This window comes from Thamnophis elegans, chromosome 3, assembly GCF_009769535.1.
Source record: "Thamnophis elegans isolate rThaEle1 chromosome 3, rThaEle1.pri, whole genome shotgun sequence".
NCBI classification, from domain to species: domain Eukaryota; kingdom Metazoa; phylum Chordata; class Lepidosauria; order Squamata; family Colubridae; genus Thamnophis; species Thamnophis elegans.
In genome coordinates, this window is record NC_045543.1 from 10,545,110 (window position 1) to 10,560,596 (window position 15,487).

Consider the following 15,487-nt stretch of genomic DNA (forward strand, 5'->3'; position numbering starts at 1 on the left):
GGGTTAGGGGTATAAGGGTCTTCTAACTTGACAGTTTTAAGACTTGCGTGCTTCAAATGCCAGAGTTTCTGAGCCAACAATTTGGTTGCTAAGCAAGAGCATTGTTAAGTGAGCTTCACCACATTTTACAAGTTGGCCGCGCCCACCCAGTCGCATGACTGCCAAGCCACTCCTACTCAGTCACATGGCTGGCAAGCCACTCCCACTCGGTCACATGGCCGGCAAGCCATTCCCACAAAGCAGGCCACACCTACAGAAGAGGTTCTAAAAAAATTTGAAACCCACCACTGGCTTGGCCTTATGTGGGAACTGAGTTTTGGAAGCAGCTCAACAGTTTATGGCCCCGATGGCAACCATGGATCAATTCAAAGGTCATGAAAACCTCTAACAAAAATCTTTTGTAACCACATTTCTTATATCTCTCTTTTTTCTGATCAACATTGCTTTCATCACCACTTGTCTTAAAAGCTGCGTGGGTAATAAAATAATCATGACCTGTTTGTTTTGTTTTTTTGCCTTTAGGTATCTTTGAATGTTTTGGAACGTGCAGAATTTTGGCAGCTTGAAAGCCATTTCAGTTCTGGTTTGGTTGCAGCACCTGAATGCTTGTAGATACAATCTGCTACAGTAGGAAATGCTTCTGGAACTGGCAAACCCCTTAAGAAGAGACTTTTTATCTTTCCTGGTAAGTAGCAAAATGAGGATTGTCAGAAAACAGAGAGAGGGGAAAAAAGATAACCAGTTATTTCCCAGCGAATTAAAATGTCAATATTAAGTATTGTGCCTTTGCTTGCTTTAGAGATATTAAACTGGACATGATCACATAACCAGTTTCATATCAAAAACAAATAACATGAGAGATAAATGGTTGCAGATTATAAAATCATATCTATCAATCATATAAGAGCCAAGGTGGCGCAGTGGTTAAGAGTGCTGTACTGCAGCCACTTTGTTGCAGCAGATTGTGGTTAGTAATCTACTTACGAAAGAGCAGGATTTGAGACCACGAAAGTGAGAGAAACAGGTTTATTGGATGCATCGAGTTCAGCGTGTTCACACACCAAAATCTGAACTCCCCGGGCTACGCCCAGGGCAGTGATTTTATACCTTTAATCAAACTTCATCAATCAGATGGCGTTTAAAGAGGCGTATTCATACAAAACGTAAAAACCCCTGTTCAGAACAGGGAAGTACATCTTGGAAAAGTACAAAAGCAGATATTAATACAAAAGTATCAAAAACAGGAAAGCTGATTTCGTACCAACAGTTTTCTGCAACTTCTCTGTTCTATCTCTCCCCCACGTCTGGCATCCTGTGCCCCTCCTTTACAGGGTCCTGCCACACTGTTCAGCCCTATTTGTAATACTTATGAGGAAGTTGGGGAGAAGGTTCACTGCAGCTAAAAGTCAACTTTGGGACTCCAGGGCACTGGAGTAAAAGCCAAACTAAAATGAATTTATAAGGTCCATTCTATTAAGACCACCTAATCTGGCCAGCCACTGGTGGGTTTACCTGTGCAACCCCTCCTGCATCACTATTAGATTACTAGACTGTAGAGCCCTTGAATCCATGGGAATCAAGAAACGCCTCTATTAATGTTTTATTAAATAGAGTTCAATGAAACTTCCTGGATAGCTCCCTTGTGGAATAAAACACTGTATCATTTATATTGCTGTATCAACTCCAGCTGACTGTTATCTGCAGTTCGGCTGTTCAAATCTCACCGGCTCAGGGTTGACTCAGCCTTTCATCCTTCCGAGGTGGGTAAAATGAGGACCCGGATTGTTGTTGGGGGCAATATGCTGACTCTGTAAACCGCTTAGAGGGGGCTGAAAGCCCTATGAAGCGGTATATAAGTCTAACTGCTATTGCTAAGTGCTATTGCTATATCTACTATTCATACACCCACACAAGTCATTGATGACGTTACCTAATTGGGTAATGAAACATCTGCAAGCAAACAATCAATCTCAGAGGACACCGAGGACTCCACAGTTCAACCCTGAACTGTATATTTATATATTCTCTTCTTTGGAACCCAAATCCTAAGCATGTTCATATGGGACAAACCAGTTTCATGTGGGGGAGGCAGTCCTGAAGATACCTGAGAGCCAAGCCTTCTAGCTTTTAAAGGTTAACTTTGGCCTTTTGGATTCTCCCTGAAATCCTACATGAAACTCATCCAGTGCCCACAACACAAGCATTATATGGTTCTCACCCACCACCATGTGGGTATCTGCACTGGGCAGCATCAGCAGTTTCCAGATAGATTTCCAAACAACCTCACATTCCAATTTCATTGTATACATGATGTACAATGACAATAAAGGCAATACTATACTTAGAACATGTTGCAGTAATGCATTCTAGGTGTGGCGGGTGTGAGTTGTCAAGGCCTCTTGCTCCAGATATCCTGGTCATGGCATCCACCTGTCAATCTAGCAATAACTGGGAATCGTCCAAATTGCAGATCTGTTCTTTCAAATAAAATGACAGAGTTAGAACTAGAACAGATCAGGAACCAAAATCCATTCTGGGCTTTTTTCCTCATGAGAAAAGGAAAAATAAGTTTGCCTGGAAAAAAAAGATGTTAATTATCTGAAAGATTAATATTAATTCAAGTGAAACAACTGTGAAAGCAATAAAATTACTATTTTGTATTTTTAGATAGCTGGGTTGATGGAAAAGGAAAGAGTGTGAGGCATTCTTTATTGTATACAGATTTGTGAGGCATTCTTTATTGTATACAGATTTGCTACTTCTGATCTAATTAACTGTTTTTTAAGTAATTTAACAGCACTTCTTTGAAAATATTTAGTACTGCAAGATCCAATATGGTTCGGTCAACAGAATGAGAAATTGAGTCTTTCGAGCTTTCAAACTCATGATGGAGCCCATCCTGGGGGAACTTCTCTCTACCGGAATATGTTCTGCTAGAGAGAAGTTCCTTGAGGATGGGTCCAGCACAGTGGTGGGATTCAAATAATTTAACAACCGGTTCTCTGCCCTAATGACCAGATGGGCAGGTGGGGCTTGGTGGTCATGCAACTGGGTGGGTGTGGCCAATTCAACATCATTCACGTTGATGGGCGCTTCGCCTTAGCTTTTACAATGTAATAAGGGTTAACCAGAGAGGCAGTTTCTGTAAGCAGGTCAATAAAGATTAAGCTAGAAACAACACCAGAATGTTTCCTTCCTGCCTTCCTTACAGGATTAGCCCTGTAAAGTGGGGATAAACAAAAGAGATTTCTTCCAACAATTGGTTCTCTGAACTACTTAGAAAGCATGACCCGACAAAAGGGCGAACGACAAAACCGCGCCCGACTAAACCGCATCGCTGACGTCATCAACGCGGTGACAACAGTCAGCGCGGAGAAAGAAGGGCGCTTTAAATAGCGCGTCGAAAGAAAGCGTATTTAACTTAAGGTAAGGGTTAGGTTTAGGGTTAGGTTAAGGGTTAGGGTTAGCTTTAGGGTTAGGTTTAGGGTTAGGTTAAGGGTTAGGTTTAGGGTTAGGTTAAGGGTTAGGTTTAGGGTTAGGTTTAGGGTTAGGTTAAGGGTTAGGTTTAGGGTTAGGTTTAGGATTAGGGTTAGGGTTAGGGTTAGGGTTAGGGGTTAAGTTTAGGTTTAGGTTTGCAGCATGCTTCTGTCTCCACGCTGTTGTCGCCCTGTTGATAACGTCAGTGACGCGGTTTAGTCGGGCGCGGTTTTGTCGTTCGCCCTTTTGTCAGTGAACCCTTAGAAAGTTACCAACCGGTTCTCCCGAATAGCTGCGAACTGGCTGAATCCCACCACTGGTCCAGCATGAATCCAAAAGCTCTGAAGACAAAACTGCTGGTTCCAGTGACTGACCTAGCTTGGAACCTGCAACATCATTTGCCTTCATTCATGATATTTAGTATTATTCATAATACTCCCTTGGACGATATTGGTCTCCTTAGCGGTGCTCCCATTAAGGTGCTATCCTCCTCAGGAGAGGTGGAAGGCACCTTTGGACTATTACGAACTGCGCAACTTTTTCCTATATTTCTTTTAATCGGTATGTTGAGTGCATGGGATTGTTTGAGATGATATGAATGATCTCACTTTTTATTATTATATAGTTGTATTTGTGTTTTTAACTTTTTTAGTGAGGACTGTCTGTGTGAGAGTTTGGGTATGACTGATTCGGAGGACCTGGCGGGGTATGTGGGGGCCATCGGGGTGGTTGGGGGGGCTATATCCACGGGAGAGGGTCGGAGCATTGCGGTCATAACAGGGAGAGGCAGATATGGTGGGGACTTTAGGGCAGGCCATCATCGGGGAAGGAGGGCTCGCTGTGTTATAGAGATCCCTCCTTCCGGCCCTGGGAGTCCCACTCCAAGGTCAGATGGCGCGGGTGTTCAGGACCCTGGTCTCAGACTGCTGTCGCTAAATGCCAGGTCTGTTGTTCATAAGGCCCCCCTCATCCGGGACTTGATAACAGATGAGGGCGCAGACCTGGCATGTATTACTGAGACATGGCTGGGCCCTGAGGGAGGAGTCCCCCCTCGTTGAGATGTGCCCAGCCGGATTTCAGGTGCTACACCAGCCGAGAGCCCAGGGAAGGGGTGGTGGTGTGGCTATTGTAGTCCGGGAGTCTTTAGTACCTCGTAGGATCCCTGCTCCGGAGCTTGTCGGGTGTGAGTCCCTGCTAGTGAAGCTGGACCTCAAGGGTCAAGTGGGTTTGCTGCTTACGTACCTGCCTCCCAACTACGTTGCAGCAGCCCTCCCCTCGCTCCTCGAGTCAGTAGCCGAGCTAGCGGTTGAGTTCCCTAGACTTATAGTCCTGGGGGACTTTAACTTGCCTTCGCTCGGTGAACACTCTGATGGAGCGCAGGAGTTCATGGCTTCCATGACAGCCATGGGCTTGACTCAAGTAATTCGAGGCCCAACTCACTCAGCGGGTCACACGCTTGACCTCGTATTCCTCTCGGAGCAGTGGAGTTACGATCTTGGTCTGAGGGGTAATGAGATCATACCCCTGTCGTGGTCAGACCACTACCTACTGAGGCTAGACTTCCGGAGGCCAAACCCCCACCGTAGGGAGGAGGAACCGACCAGCTGGTTCCGCCCCAGGCGACTGATGGATCCTGTTAGGTTCCAGACGGAGCTTGGGGTTATTCCTGATACCCTCGCCCACAGTTCGGCGGAGACCCTCGTCGCTGCCTGGCACTCGGCAGCTTCGGAGTCTCTAGACCGGATTGCGCCGCTACGGCCCCTCCAGGTCAGCGGCCCCCGGAGGCCTCCTTGGTTCACTGAGGAACTCCGGGAGGTAAAGCGCCGGAGGAGACGCCTAGAGCACTCGTGGAGGTCCGATAGGTCCGAGTCGAAACGGGCACTTTTAACAGCATGCACCAAGGAGTATATTCGGACTTTAAGAACAACAAAAAGAACATACATTGCCTCCTTGGTAGCGTCCGCCGAGTCCCGCCCAGCCGCCCTGTTTAGGATAACCCGCTCCCTCCTAAATAGGAGGGAGACGGGGGACTCCTTACAGGGTAAGGCTGAGGAGTATGTCCAGTTCTTGGCGGACAAAGTTGCCCGGTTTCGAGCGGACCTGGACTCCACCCCAGTAGATCCAGCCGAGACACAAGGAGAAAACTTGGCAAACCATCTCTGGGTTGAGTTTCAGGAAGTTGCCTCTGGGGATGTGGACAAGGCTATGCGAGCTGTGAGTGCCTCCACCTGCATACTGGATCCGTGTCCCTCCTGGCTGGTTGCCAACAGCAGTGAGGTGACACGAGGCTGGATCCAGGCGGTTGTTACCGCTTCTCTTCGGGAGGGGTACTTTCCCACCGCGCTCAAGACAGCGGTGGTAAGACCCCTCCTGAAGAAGCCGTCTCTGGATCCAGCTGTTCTTAATAACTATCGTCCAGTCTCCAACCTCCCCTTTGTAGGGAAGGTTGTTGAGAAGGTGGTGGCTCTCCAGCTTCAGCGTACCTTGGAGGAAGCTAACTATCTTGACCCCTTCCAGTCTGGCTTCAGACCCGGTTACAGCACAGAAACCGCTTTGGTCGCATTGACTGATGATCTCTGGAGAGCTAGGGATGGAGGCCATGCTTCCATCCTAGTTCTCCTGGACCTCTCAGCGGCTTTCGATACCATCGACCATGGTATCCTTCTGCGACGACTGCGGGAGATAGGGGTGGGCGGCACTGTCTTGCAGTGGTTCTCCTCCTATCTCTCGGACAGGTCGCAGTCGGTGTTAGTGGGGGGGCAGAGATCGTCCCTGAGGCCCCTAACCTATGGGGTGCCGCAGGGGTCGGTCCTATCCCCCCTACTATTTAACATTTACATGAAACCGCTGGGCGAGATCATCCGAAGGCACGGGATAAAATACCACCAATATGCGGACGATACACAGTTGTATCTGTCCGCCCCGTGCCAACTCAATGAAGCGGTGGACGTGATGAACCAGGGACTGGAAGCCGTTAAAGACTGGATGAGAGCAAACAAGCTGATACTCAACCCAGACAAGACCGAGTGGCTGTTGTGTTTCCCTCCCAAAAATTTGACCAACATACCATCACTCAGGCTGGGGGGGCAAAATTTATACCCCTCAGAAAGGGCCCGCAACTTGGGAGTCCTCCTGGATTCACAGCTAACTTTTGACCACCATCTCTCAGCTGTGACCAGGGGGGCATTTGCCCAGGTTCGCCTGGTGCGCCAGTTGCGGCCCTACCTGAATCGGGAGGCCCTCACAACAGTCACTCGAGCCCTTGTGATCTCTAGGCTGGAATACTGTAATGTGCTCTACATGGGGCTGCCCTTGAAGAGCATCCGAAGACTTCAGCTAGTCCAGAATGCGGCCGCGCGAGTGATCGTGGGCGCACCACGGTTCGCCCACATAACACCGATCCTCCGTGAGCTGCACTGGCTACCTGTTGGTCTCCGGGTGCACTTCAAGGTCTTACTCACCACCTATAAAGCGCTCCATGGTAGTGGATCTGGCTATTTGAGAGACCGCCTTCTGCCAATTACCTCCCTGCGTCCCATCAGATCGCATAGAGTTGGCCTCCTCCGTATCCCATCCGCCAGTCAGTGCCGACTGGCGACTACTCGGAGGAGAGCCTTCTCTGTTGCGGCTCCGACACTATGGAACAATCTCCCCGTGGAGATTCGTACCCTCGCCACCGTCCAGGCCTTCCGCACAGCCCTCAAGAACTGGCTAGCCCGTCAGGCCTGGGGATAATCTTATTTTCGCCCCTCCCGAATGCTGAGTGAATGTTGAGTTTTACTGTCTAATTTACTTTGTGCACATCTCTTTTTGGTATTGTCCTACACTCCCCTTCCCTTTTTTGATTGTAAGCCGCCCTGAGTCCCCTCAGGGAAAAGGGCGGCCTATAAATAAACAAATCAAATCAAATCAAATTAAATCAAATTTCCTCCTTCTGTTTTAAACCGTTGTAATGAACACTAGACTAGATTGGGTCACCAGCCTGTGTTTTTGTGTTGCCTTTTTAGGTGCAGTGTAATATTATGTGCCTTGCAAGCAGAGCTCACAGTGATCAAAATGGTGTATGGTGAATTCTTCCACAGACCAGGACAAGATGAGGAGCTGGTCAACTTGAATGTTGGTGGTTTTAAACAGTCCATTGGTCAAAGCACACTGCTCAAATTTCCTCATACAAGGCTCGGGAAGCTACTCAGGTGCCATTCAGAAGAGGCAATTCTGGAACTTTGTGATGACTACAGTGTGGCAGACAAGGAATATTACTTTGATAGGAACCCTTCTTTGTTCAGATACGTGCTGAATTTTTATTACACAGGTAAACTCCATGTTATGGAAGAACTTTGTGTCTTCTCCTTTTGCCAGGAAATAGAGTACTGGGGGATTAACGAACTCTTCATTGATGCGTGTTGCAGCGGTTGGTACCAAGAGAGAAAAGAAGAATGTCCTGATAGAGAATGGGATCAAAGAAGCCCAGGTGGGAGTCTAGATTCTTCTGATGACGAGACCTCTTCCATCTTTGAGAAGGAGCTCGAGAAGTTTGATCAACAGTGGCTTGGAGAGTTGCGCAAGAAAATATGGATCCGAATGGAGAACCCTGCGTCTTGTTTATCAGCCAAACTGATTGCCGTGTCTTCCTTAAGTGTGGTCCTAGCATCTATTGTGACTATGTGCATTCACAGCATGCCAGAGTTCCAGAAGGTGGGTGTCAATGACAAAGAGGTTGAAAACCCAATCCTGGATGTTGTGGAGCTGATATGCATCATCTGGTTCACCTCTGAGCTTATAATCAGGTTAGCTGCTGCTCCGAGTCAGAAGAAGTTCTGGAAGAACCCGCTGAACATCATTGACTTTGTATCGATCATTCCATTTTATGCCACTTTGGCTGTTGACACCAAAGACGAGGAAAGCGAAGATATTGAAAACATGGGGAAGGTGGTTCAAATCCTGCGCTTAATGAGGATATTCCGAATATTGAAACTAGCACGGCATTCTGTTGGATTGAGGTCTTTGGGGGCAACCTTAAGGCACAGCTATCATGAAGTTGGACTCCTGCTTTTGTTCTTGGCCGTTGGGATCTCTATTTTTTCTGTTCTGGTCTACTCAGTGGAAAAAGATAGTGACAGTTCAGAGCTGAGTAATATCCCTATTTGCTGGTGGTGGGCCACAATCAGCATGACTACCGTTGGCTATGGGGATACTTTCCCAGTCACCCTTGGGGGAAAGATCATTGGCACAAGCTGCATTATCTGTGGAATATTGGTGGTCGCTCTTCCCATCACTATCATTTTCAACAAGTTTTCGAAATACTATCAGAAGCAGAAGGATATTGATACAGATCAGTGCGATAACACTCCCAAGGAAAAGACAAACGATCTCCCTTATTTTAACATTAGGGATATTTATGCAAAAAGGATGCACTCCTTTATTTCTAGCCTTTCTTCCATAGGAATTGTAGCCAACGATCAAGATTCAACCGATGCTTCCAGTATCCAAGATCTTGATGATGTTTATAACGCAACATCTTTGCAGAATGGTACAGGAAAATGAGTTGAATCTCTCTCTCTCTCTCTCTCTCTCTCTTTCTTTTACGGTTTCCTTCTAATATCAGCACAGCTTTTTTATAAAGACCACTTAAATCTCAGGGTGTTTAACTCTCTGCCATATTAGGGCATTCTTTGCTCTGAAGATGTCGCACATTCTTTACTGTTTAGATGAGGCTTAAGGATAGACAGATGGTGGCTTAGCTTTTGACATGACATAGGAAAAAGAGGTTGAATGCTTGTTTCTGGACTTAACATCAGTGGTGGGTTGCTAGCCCGTTTACTACCGGTTTGCTCGTGCACATGAGCGCAATGCTTCTGTGCATGCACAGAAGCATGGGCAGGTGGGTGGAGCCTCCCGCCGCCCCCACTACCAGTTTGGCCAAACCGGGCCGAACTGGCAGCAACCCACCTCTGACTTACATGTATTAAATTGAGGTCTCCAGAGAAAGGGAGAATTGTGTGCAAGTAGGAATTGTGTGCCCCAGTGAGGTGGAATTCTAAGATGCAGATATTCTTGGGAAAGTAGAGATGAAAACCTGTTAATGTGGGTTACAGTTGCTCTTAACGTCAGTCATGGTTGCCTGCTAGCACAGAAACTCCAGTTCCATAGAGAGGCTTCAGCCATACTTCTGTTAGTCCCAAAGGCGCTTTTCCAAGAGGCACCGTCCATTCTGGAAGGATTTCTTCCCTACCATCCAGCCAGAGCTGAAGAAGCTTCTTGGATGAGAAGCCAAAAATCTTCAAAGAAAAAACAGAAAGTCCAGTTGAAAAATGCACCTTTGGGACAACCATGACCTGGATGGCTGAGAACCTCCATAGGGATACCTTTGTTAGGTTTCCTTAAACTTACAAAAGCGTCAGGTGTTAATCAGCAAACCCAACTGAAGAGATAGGTTTCATCTCTGCTTCCCATTTATCAGTGGTGGGTTTCAAACATTTTTCGAACCTACTCAGTGGGTGTGGCCTCCTTTGTGGGAGTGGCTTGCCAGCTATGTGACCTTGTGGGAGTGGCTTGCTGGCCATGTGTTTTCTTTCTTTCTTTCTTTCTTTCTTTCTTTCTTTCTTTCTTTCTTTCTTTCTTTCTCTCTCTCTCTCTCTCTCTCTCTCTCTCTCTCTCGCTCTCTCTCTCTCTTTTTCCTTCCTTTTGTCTCCCTGTCCCTTTTTCCTTTTTTCTTTCATCTCTCTCTCACTTTTTCTTTCTTTTTTTCTTTCATTCTTACTTTCTTTCTCTTTCTCTCTCTGTGTGAGTCTGTCTGTCTGTCTCTGTGTGTGTCTGTGTGTCAGTGGTGGGTTTCAAAATGTTTTGGAACCTCTTCTGTAGGTGTGGCCTGCTTTCTGGTGGAACCTTTTCTAACTGGTTCGGTTTTCTAACCGAACTGGTGCAAACTGGCAGGAACCCACCTCTGCCATTTATAAAATGCAATGTATAGCTTCACATTTATCTTGTGAGATGTGGACATCAAACTTGCATGCCTGACCACGAGAGATTAATACATTATACCTCCTAAGCAGCCCCTTAGGCTTCTGTTATGCTGTTTGAATCTGCTTTCTTGCGAATCAGATTGTGGTAACGATGGGAGCGTCAGGTTGTCACTTCACTGACCTTGAAATTTTTACATAAGGTTGCTATGAGGATCCTCAAAGCCATAGTTTGTTTACCAAAAAGTAGGATCCAAATCAAAGTCTCATGATTACTGAGAATAAACCACATAGTGTCCTTTGAATCAGCAGAGCAGAACTATGTAACTATGTTCTTGACCTCTCCTTAAAACCTCACCTTTCCATCCATTCACGTGAATCTGGTCTTCCATGGCTATTTCTGCCTTGGCTACTGGGGAGAATAGAATAATCCTTGGCAACCAAGAGGTTTGGCTTTGGTTGCTCAGGAAGAATAATGAGCTCATGGAAGAGCTCCCATGAAGTCAATATTTACATTTCTACGCAATAATGACCAATTTCACCATTGGTCCAAGTTCTGGTCTCCATGTTTGCATCCTTCCTACTTCCTCCTAGTAATAGAGCAGCTGCTGTTGTCACTACTGTATGTCACAACGCAGCCCATAAAAGCAGAGTTGCTTGTCAGATTCTAGGTAGCCCATTGCCTACTGTTGACCAGGTATCGCAAGTTGCCAGCTGTGGCTCCAGGACCAGAAAAGAATGGAATGGTAGCAGCAGTATTTGCAGTACAATAGTGCCAATTACATGGGTAGTGGAAAGGCAGTTCATCCAGACAGCCTTACTGAGAGTCCCAGTGCCTACCTAGCCACATAGAATAGCTGCCCAACCTGACCTTCTTATGTGATAAGAAGAACCTGGGGAGAGAACAGGAGACTATAGGAGTTTTGAGGCTGACCTCTTTTCTTTCTTTTATTGATGAAGCTCAGTTGTGCCTCCTTTACCACTCTGGATCCAGAGGTGGTATTCAGCCGGGTCGGACTGGTTCAGGTGAACCGGTAGTGGCGCTCTGCGGGTGGTCCCATTCACCCCAGCCGGCTCTATGCCATCCTATTTAGCCACATTTTCTAAGCCGTGCGCATGCGTGCAAGCTGCGTGTGTGAGCAAAGTGTGCGCACTGAAGGCGCACATGCTCACTAAGCAAGCGTGCACTCACGCAGTGAACCAGTGGTAAAATTATGTGAAACCCACCTCTGTCTGGATCCAGGACTACTTGAGGGAATTCATTCCAGTATGATAAAAAGGTGATGATTCTTTTTTTCTTTAGATTGAAGTTGAAGTTTAATAAATTTATATGCCCTAACCCTAACCCTAACCCTAACCCAATCCCGAAGGACTCCGGGCGGCTTACATAAAAACAAATTAAAAGACTACTAAAAAGTTTAAAAAGTAGAAGACAAGGCAAGTTAAAAAAAACACAACATGCACTCAACCTTAGTGGGGCTGGACCTCATTCAAGAGGTCAACAGCCCCAGGTCTGCCGGAAAAGCCAGGTCTTAATAGCCTTGCAGAAGGCCGCGAGAGTGGGGAGGGTCTGGATCTCTGGGGGTAGGTCGTTCCATAGGGCCGGGGCAGCTACAGAGAAGGCCCTCCCCGAGGAGCCGCCAAACGACATTGTCTAGTTGATGGCACCCGGAGAAGGCCCATCCTGTGAGATCTTATCGGACGCTGGGAGGTATGTGCTAGAAGACGGTCCCGTAGATATCCAGGTCCTAGGCCATGTAGGGCTTTAAAGGTGATAACCAGCACCTTGAAGCGCGTTCAGAGACCGATCGGGAGCCAATGCAGCTCGCGGAGGATAGGTGTAACATGGGTGTATCTTGGTACACCCAATATCGCTCGCGCAGCTGCATTCTGGACCAGTTGTAGTCTCCAAATGCTTTTCAGGGGCAGCGCCATGTAGCGCGTGTTACAGTAGTCAAGTCTTGAGGTTTGGAAAAGCACAATCCCCTCTCTTTCCTTAGTGTGGTAGACTTTGTCAAATGGCTGAATAAAAAGCCTGGATATCAAGATGTGCCTTTGCGTTGTGGGGAGAGTTGTGCCTTCTCGCCTGTTTACTTTTCTTGTTTTGGTAATGGTAACAGGAATCTGGATGATCCAGGAAGAAGCTAGTTTATTTTTTTATATATACTGATAACATGGAAGGAATTCATTAGGAGCTGCTATAAATGGTACTGCCTTTCTTGCTTATGGAATCCATTCTGATAGATTAACATCAGCCAACCGGTGCCTGAAATCTTGGGGAATCCTTGTAAAATGTCAGATTACCAGATGAGCTCATACATAGAGAGCAAAAGCTTTTTAAAGCCAGAGAACCTATTGCAATACACTTTCTGTAACAGAATGACCAGGTTCCAGTCAATGGTGGGATTCAAATTTTTTTACTACCGGTTGTTTGGGCGTGGCTTGGTGGGCATGGCGTGGCTTGATGGGCGTGGCAGGGGAAGGATACTGTAAAATCTCCATTCCCTCCCCGCTCCAGGGGAAGGTTACTGCAAAATCCCCATTCCCTCCCGATCAACTGGGACTCGGGAGGCAGAGAATAGATGGGGGCGGGGCCAGTCAGAGGTGGTATTTACTGGTTCTCCGAACTACTCAAAATTTCCGCTACCGGTTCTCCAGAACTGGTCAGAACCTGCTGAATACCACCTCTGGTTCCCGACTTGTATTTGTGGCAGCCAGAGTGTGTAACCAACTCCCAGCAATTTAGTTACCGTAAATACCTTTCTTCTGGCCAACTTATATCTCAGCCTGCCTGTGTTTGAAAAGGCCAGTAAGTGTTCAAGAGAAGAAACGTTATTTATCATTTTAGTAGAGAGTATCAACTAGAAAACTTCAAGGTATTGTTATCCTAGCTGTAAGCTCTCCTGCTCCAGTATTTGCAAAAATTACCCCAACTCACAAAACTAAAACAAAAGCAAATAAACCCCAATAATAACAACCCTAATGTTGAAGTGCAAGAATAAGTGAGATATTTTCTGACTTGCAGTGAAATGCATGTGCATTTTCTTGTAAAGGTCCATGGTATTGGACCTGGGTACTTGAGAGACCGCCTCCTGCCAATTACCTCCCAAAGACCTATCAGATCCCACAGATTAGGCCTCCTCCGAATTCCATCTGCCGGCCAGTGTCGACTGGCAACTCCTTGGGGGAGGGCCTTCTCTGTGGCTGCTCTGGCCCTCTGGAAAGATCTCCCCATTGAGATCCGGACCCTTACCACCCTTCCGGCTTTCCGCAAAGCAACAAAGACCTGGCTGTTCCGGCAGGCCTGGGGCAGTTAAATCTTTCAGCCCCATTCGAGATTACGACTGTTGCTGTATTTTAAACTGTCGTCTTTTTATTTTTATTTTGTACCCCCTTCCCTTTCTGATTGTTAGCCGCCCTGAGTCTCTCGGGAATAGGGCGGCATACAAACTGAATAAAATCTAAATCTAAAGTCGCCAGACTTAAAGGAAATTACTTTGTAGAAGTTAGAGGGATATTGTGATTACACTTCTCTATACTGCAAAATAGGCTTTTCCGATCTCATTGGTCCTGTGTTCTTGAATTATACATTAATAAAGTTAATACACATCGACTACGGATATGAGGATCAAAGGTTAACATAGCGTAGCAGCACCTTTTGCCAGCTGTGATTAGGCAAAAAATGACAATGTTGCTGTAATACATCTCCTTCTCGAGCTGCATGTTAATAAAAAGAGCCATCTTCCCTGGACCAGGTAGAAACTAAAATAGAGGAAGCTCCCCCCCCCAATGTTTTTTTCCCATGAATGGGTGGTGTTCCTTTACTAATGAAGATAGATCTTGTCCCTTATCACTTTACTACAAGCCTTTCCTTCTTCCTAGGTGAGAATGTTGAACTGCCGGGGTCAGTAAAGATTAAATTTCAACTCAACCACAAAGTTTCCTTGATAAGATTGGACCAGTAAGGATCTCCCAGTCCAGGGGTGGGTTTCTCACCCCGTTCCAACCGGTTCGGTTGGAACGGGGCCGGCGGTGTCCTCGTGCACGCGCGCAGTGCACGCATGCGTATTAGCGTCTGCGCGACACTCCAGCTGCTCCTGGACGATCGCGCAGGCGCTGTATGCGTCCTGCGCATGCTGGAAGCGCAGAACTCGTCAAAACCGGGTAAGGACCGCAGGCGGGCGGGCGCGCCCTTCGCCGTTCCCGGAAGTTACTTACTTCCGGGTTCGGCAACCAACCGGTTCGCAGGGACCGCCGCGAACCGGTTGAAACCCACCCCTGTCCCAGTCACACCTCCTTGCAACTTGTTATACCATAATTGGGGAGGGGGGGAAAATAACCCTGAATCTTTCTAACTGAAAGGACAAATAATTCATAGATATTGGCTCAACCGGCTCATGACATTATAGTGTTACTAAGTACATCTCCAAGGCCCCAGGCAGAGCACGGAAAAATTTACCACCTGGATTTGAAAGGGGAAAAAAAAATCCTCTGCCAAATTTCATGCCTATTCTATGGGGAAACTCAAAAGAGTTTTTGGCTGCACTGACTGAGCTCCCAGCATATCTGGAGGGCAGCAGGTTGAGAATAACTGATGTCGTTTCTTGGTTTTATTCATATTTCACATGTTTCCTTCAGTGAATCCCATATTCTCTCATCCGCACGCTAAATGTATAACGCTGCGTAATTGTGCTGGTTGTACTGGATCCCTGACCTCTTTTAATTCAAATTACCTGAGCAATTAATATTCACGATATGTAGCCCACTTCTCAAAATGGTCATTTCTACAAGTGGAATAACAAGTTCTGCTGTTTGAAGAGTCATTCTATCGAGTCAGGTTAGAAAACAAGTTCAGGGATGGGTTCCAGCTTCTGTTACTGCCGGTTCACTCACAGGCGTGCTTTGCGCACTATGCGTGCATGCACAGTAGTAAAAAAACAACTTATGCACATGCACAGAAGCAAAAAAACAAGATAAAATCGGTTTGGGGGCCTGGCCGGCTGAGTTACTACCTATTCGGCTGAACTGGTAGGAACCCACCTCTGAACAAG

The 15,487-nt window shown here is 46.7% G+C and overlaps 1 protein-coding gene across 1 annotated transcript; it reads left to right on the forward strand.

Annotated features, from left to right (window-relative positions):
* The first annotated feature begins 615 nt into the window (after positions 1-615).
* Positions 616-9,021, forward strand: KCNS3 (potassium voltage-gated channel modifier subfamily S member 3). Its single transcript, XM_032214332.1, has 2 exons — positions 616-685; positions 7,485-9,021. Exon 2 carries the CDS (start codon positions 7,534-7,536, stop codon positions 9,019-9,021), a length of 1,488 nt encoding a protein of 495 aa, XP_032070223.1. The 5' UTR covers positions 616-685; positions 7,485-7,533.
* The last annotated feature ends 6,466 nt before the right edge of the window (positions 9,022-15,487 follow it).

Bases quoted from the DNA above. Each gene is read 5' to 3' on its own strand.
- KCNS3 (XM_032214332.1), top strand. From the start codon at position 7,534: ATGGTGTATGGTGAATTCTTCCACAGACCAGGACAAGATGAGGAGCTG.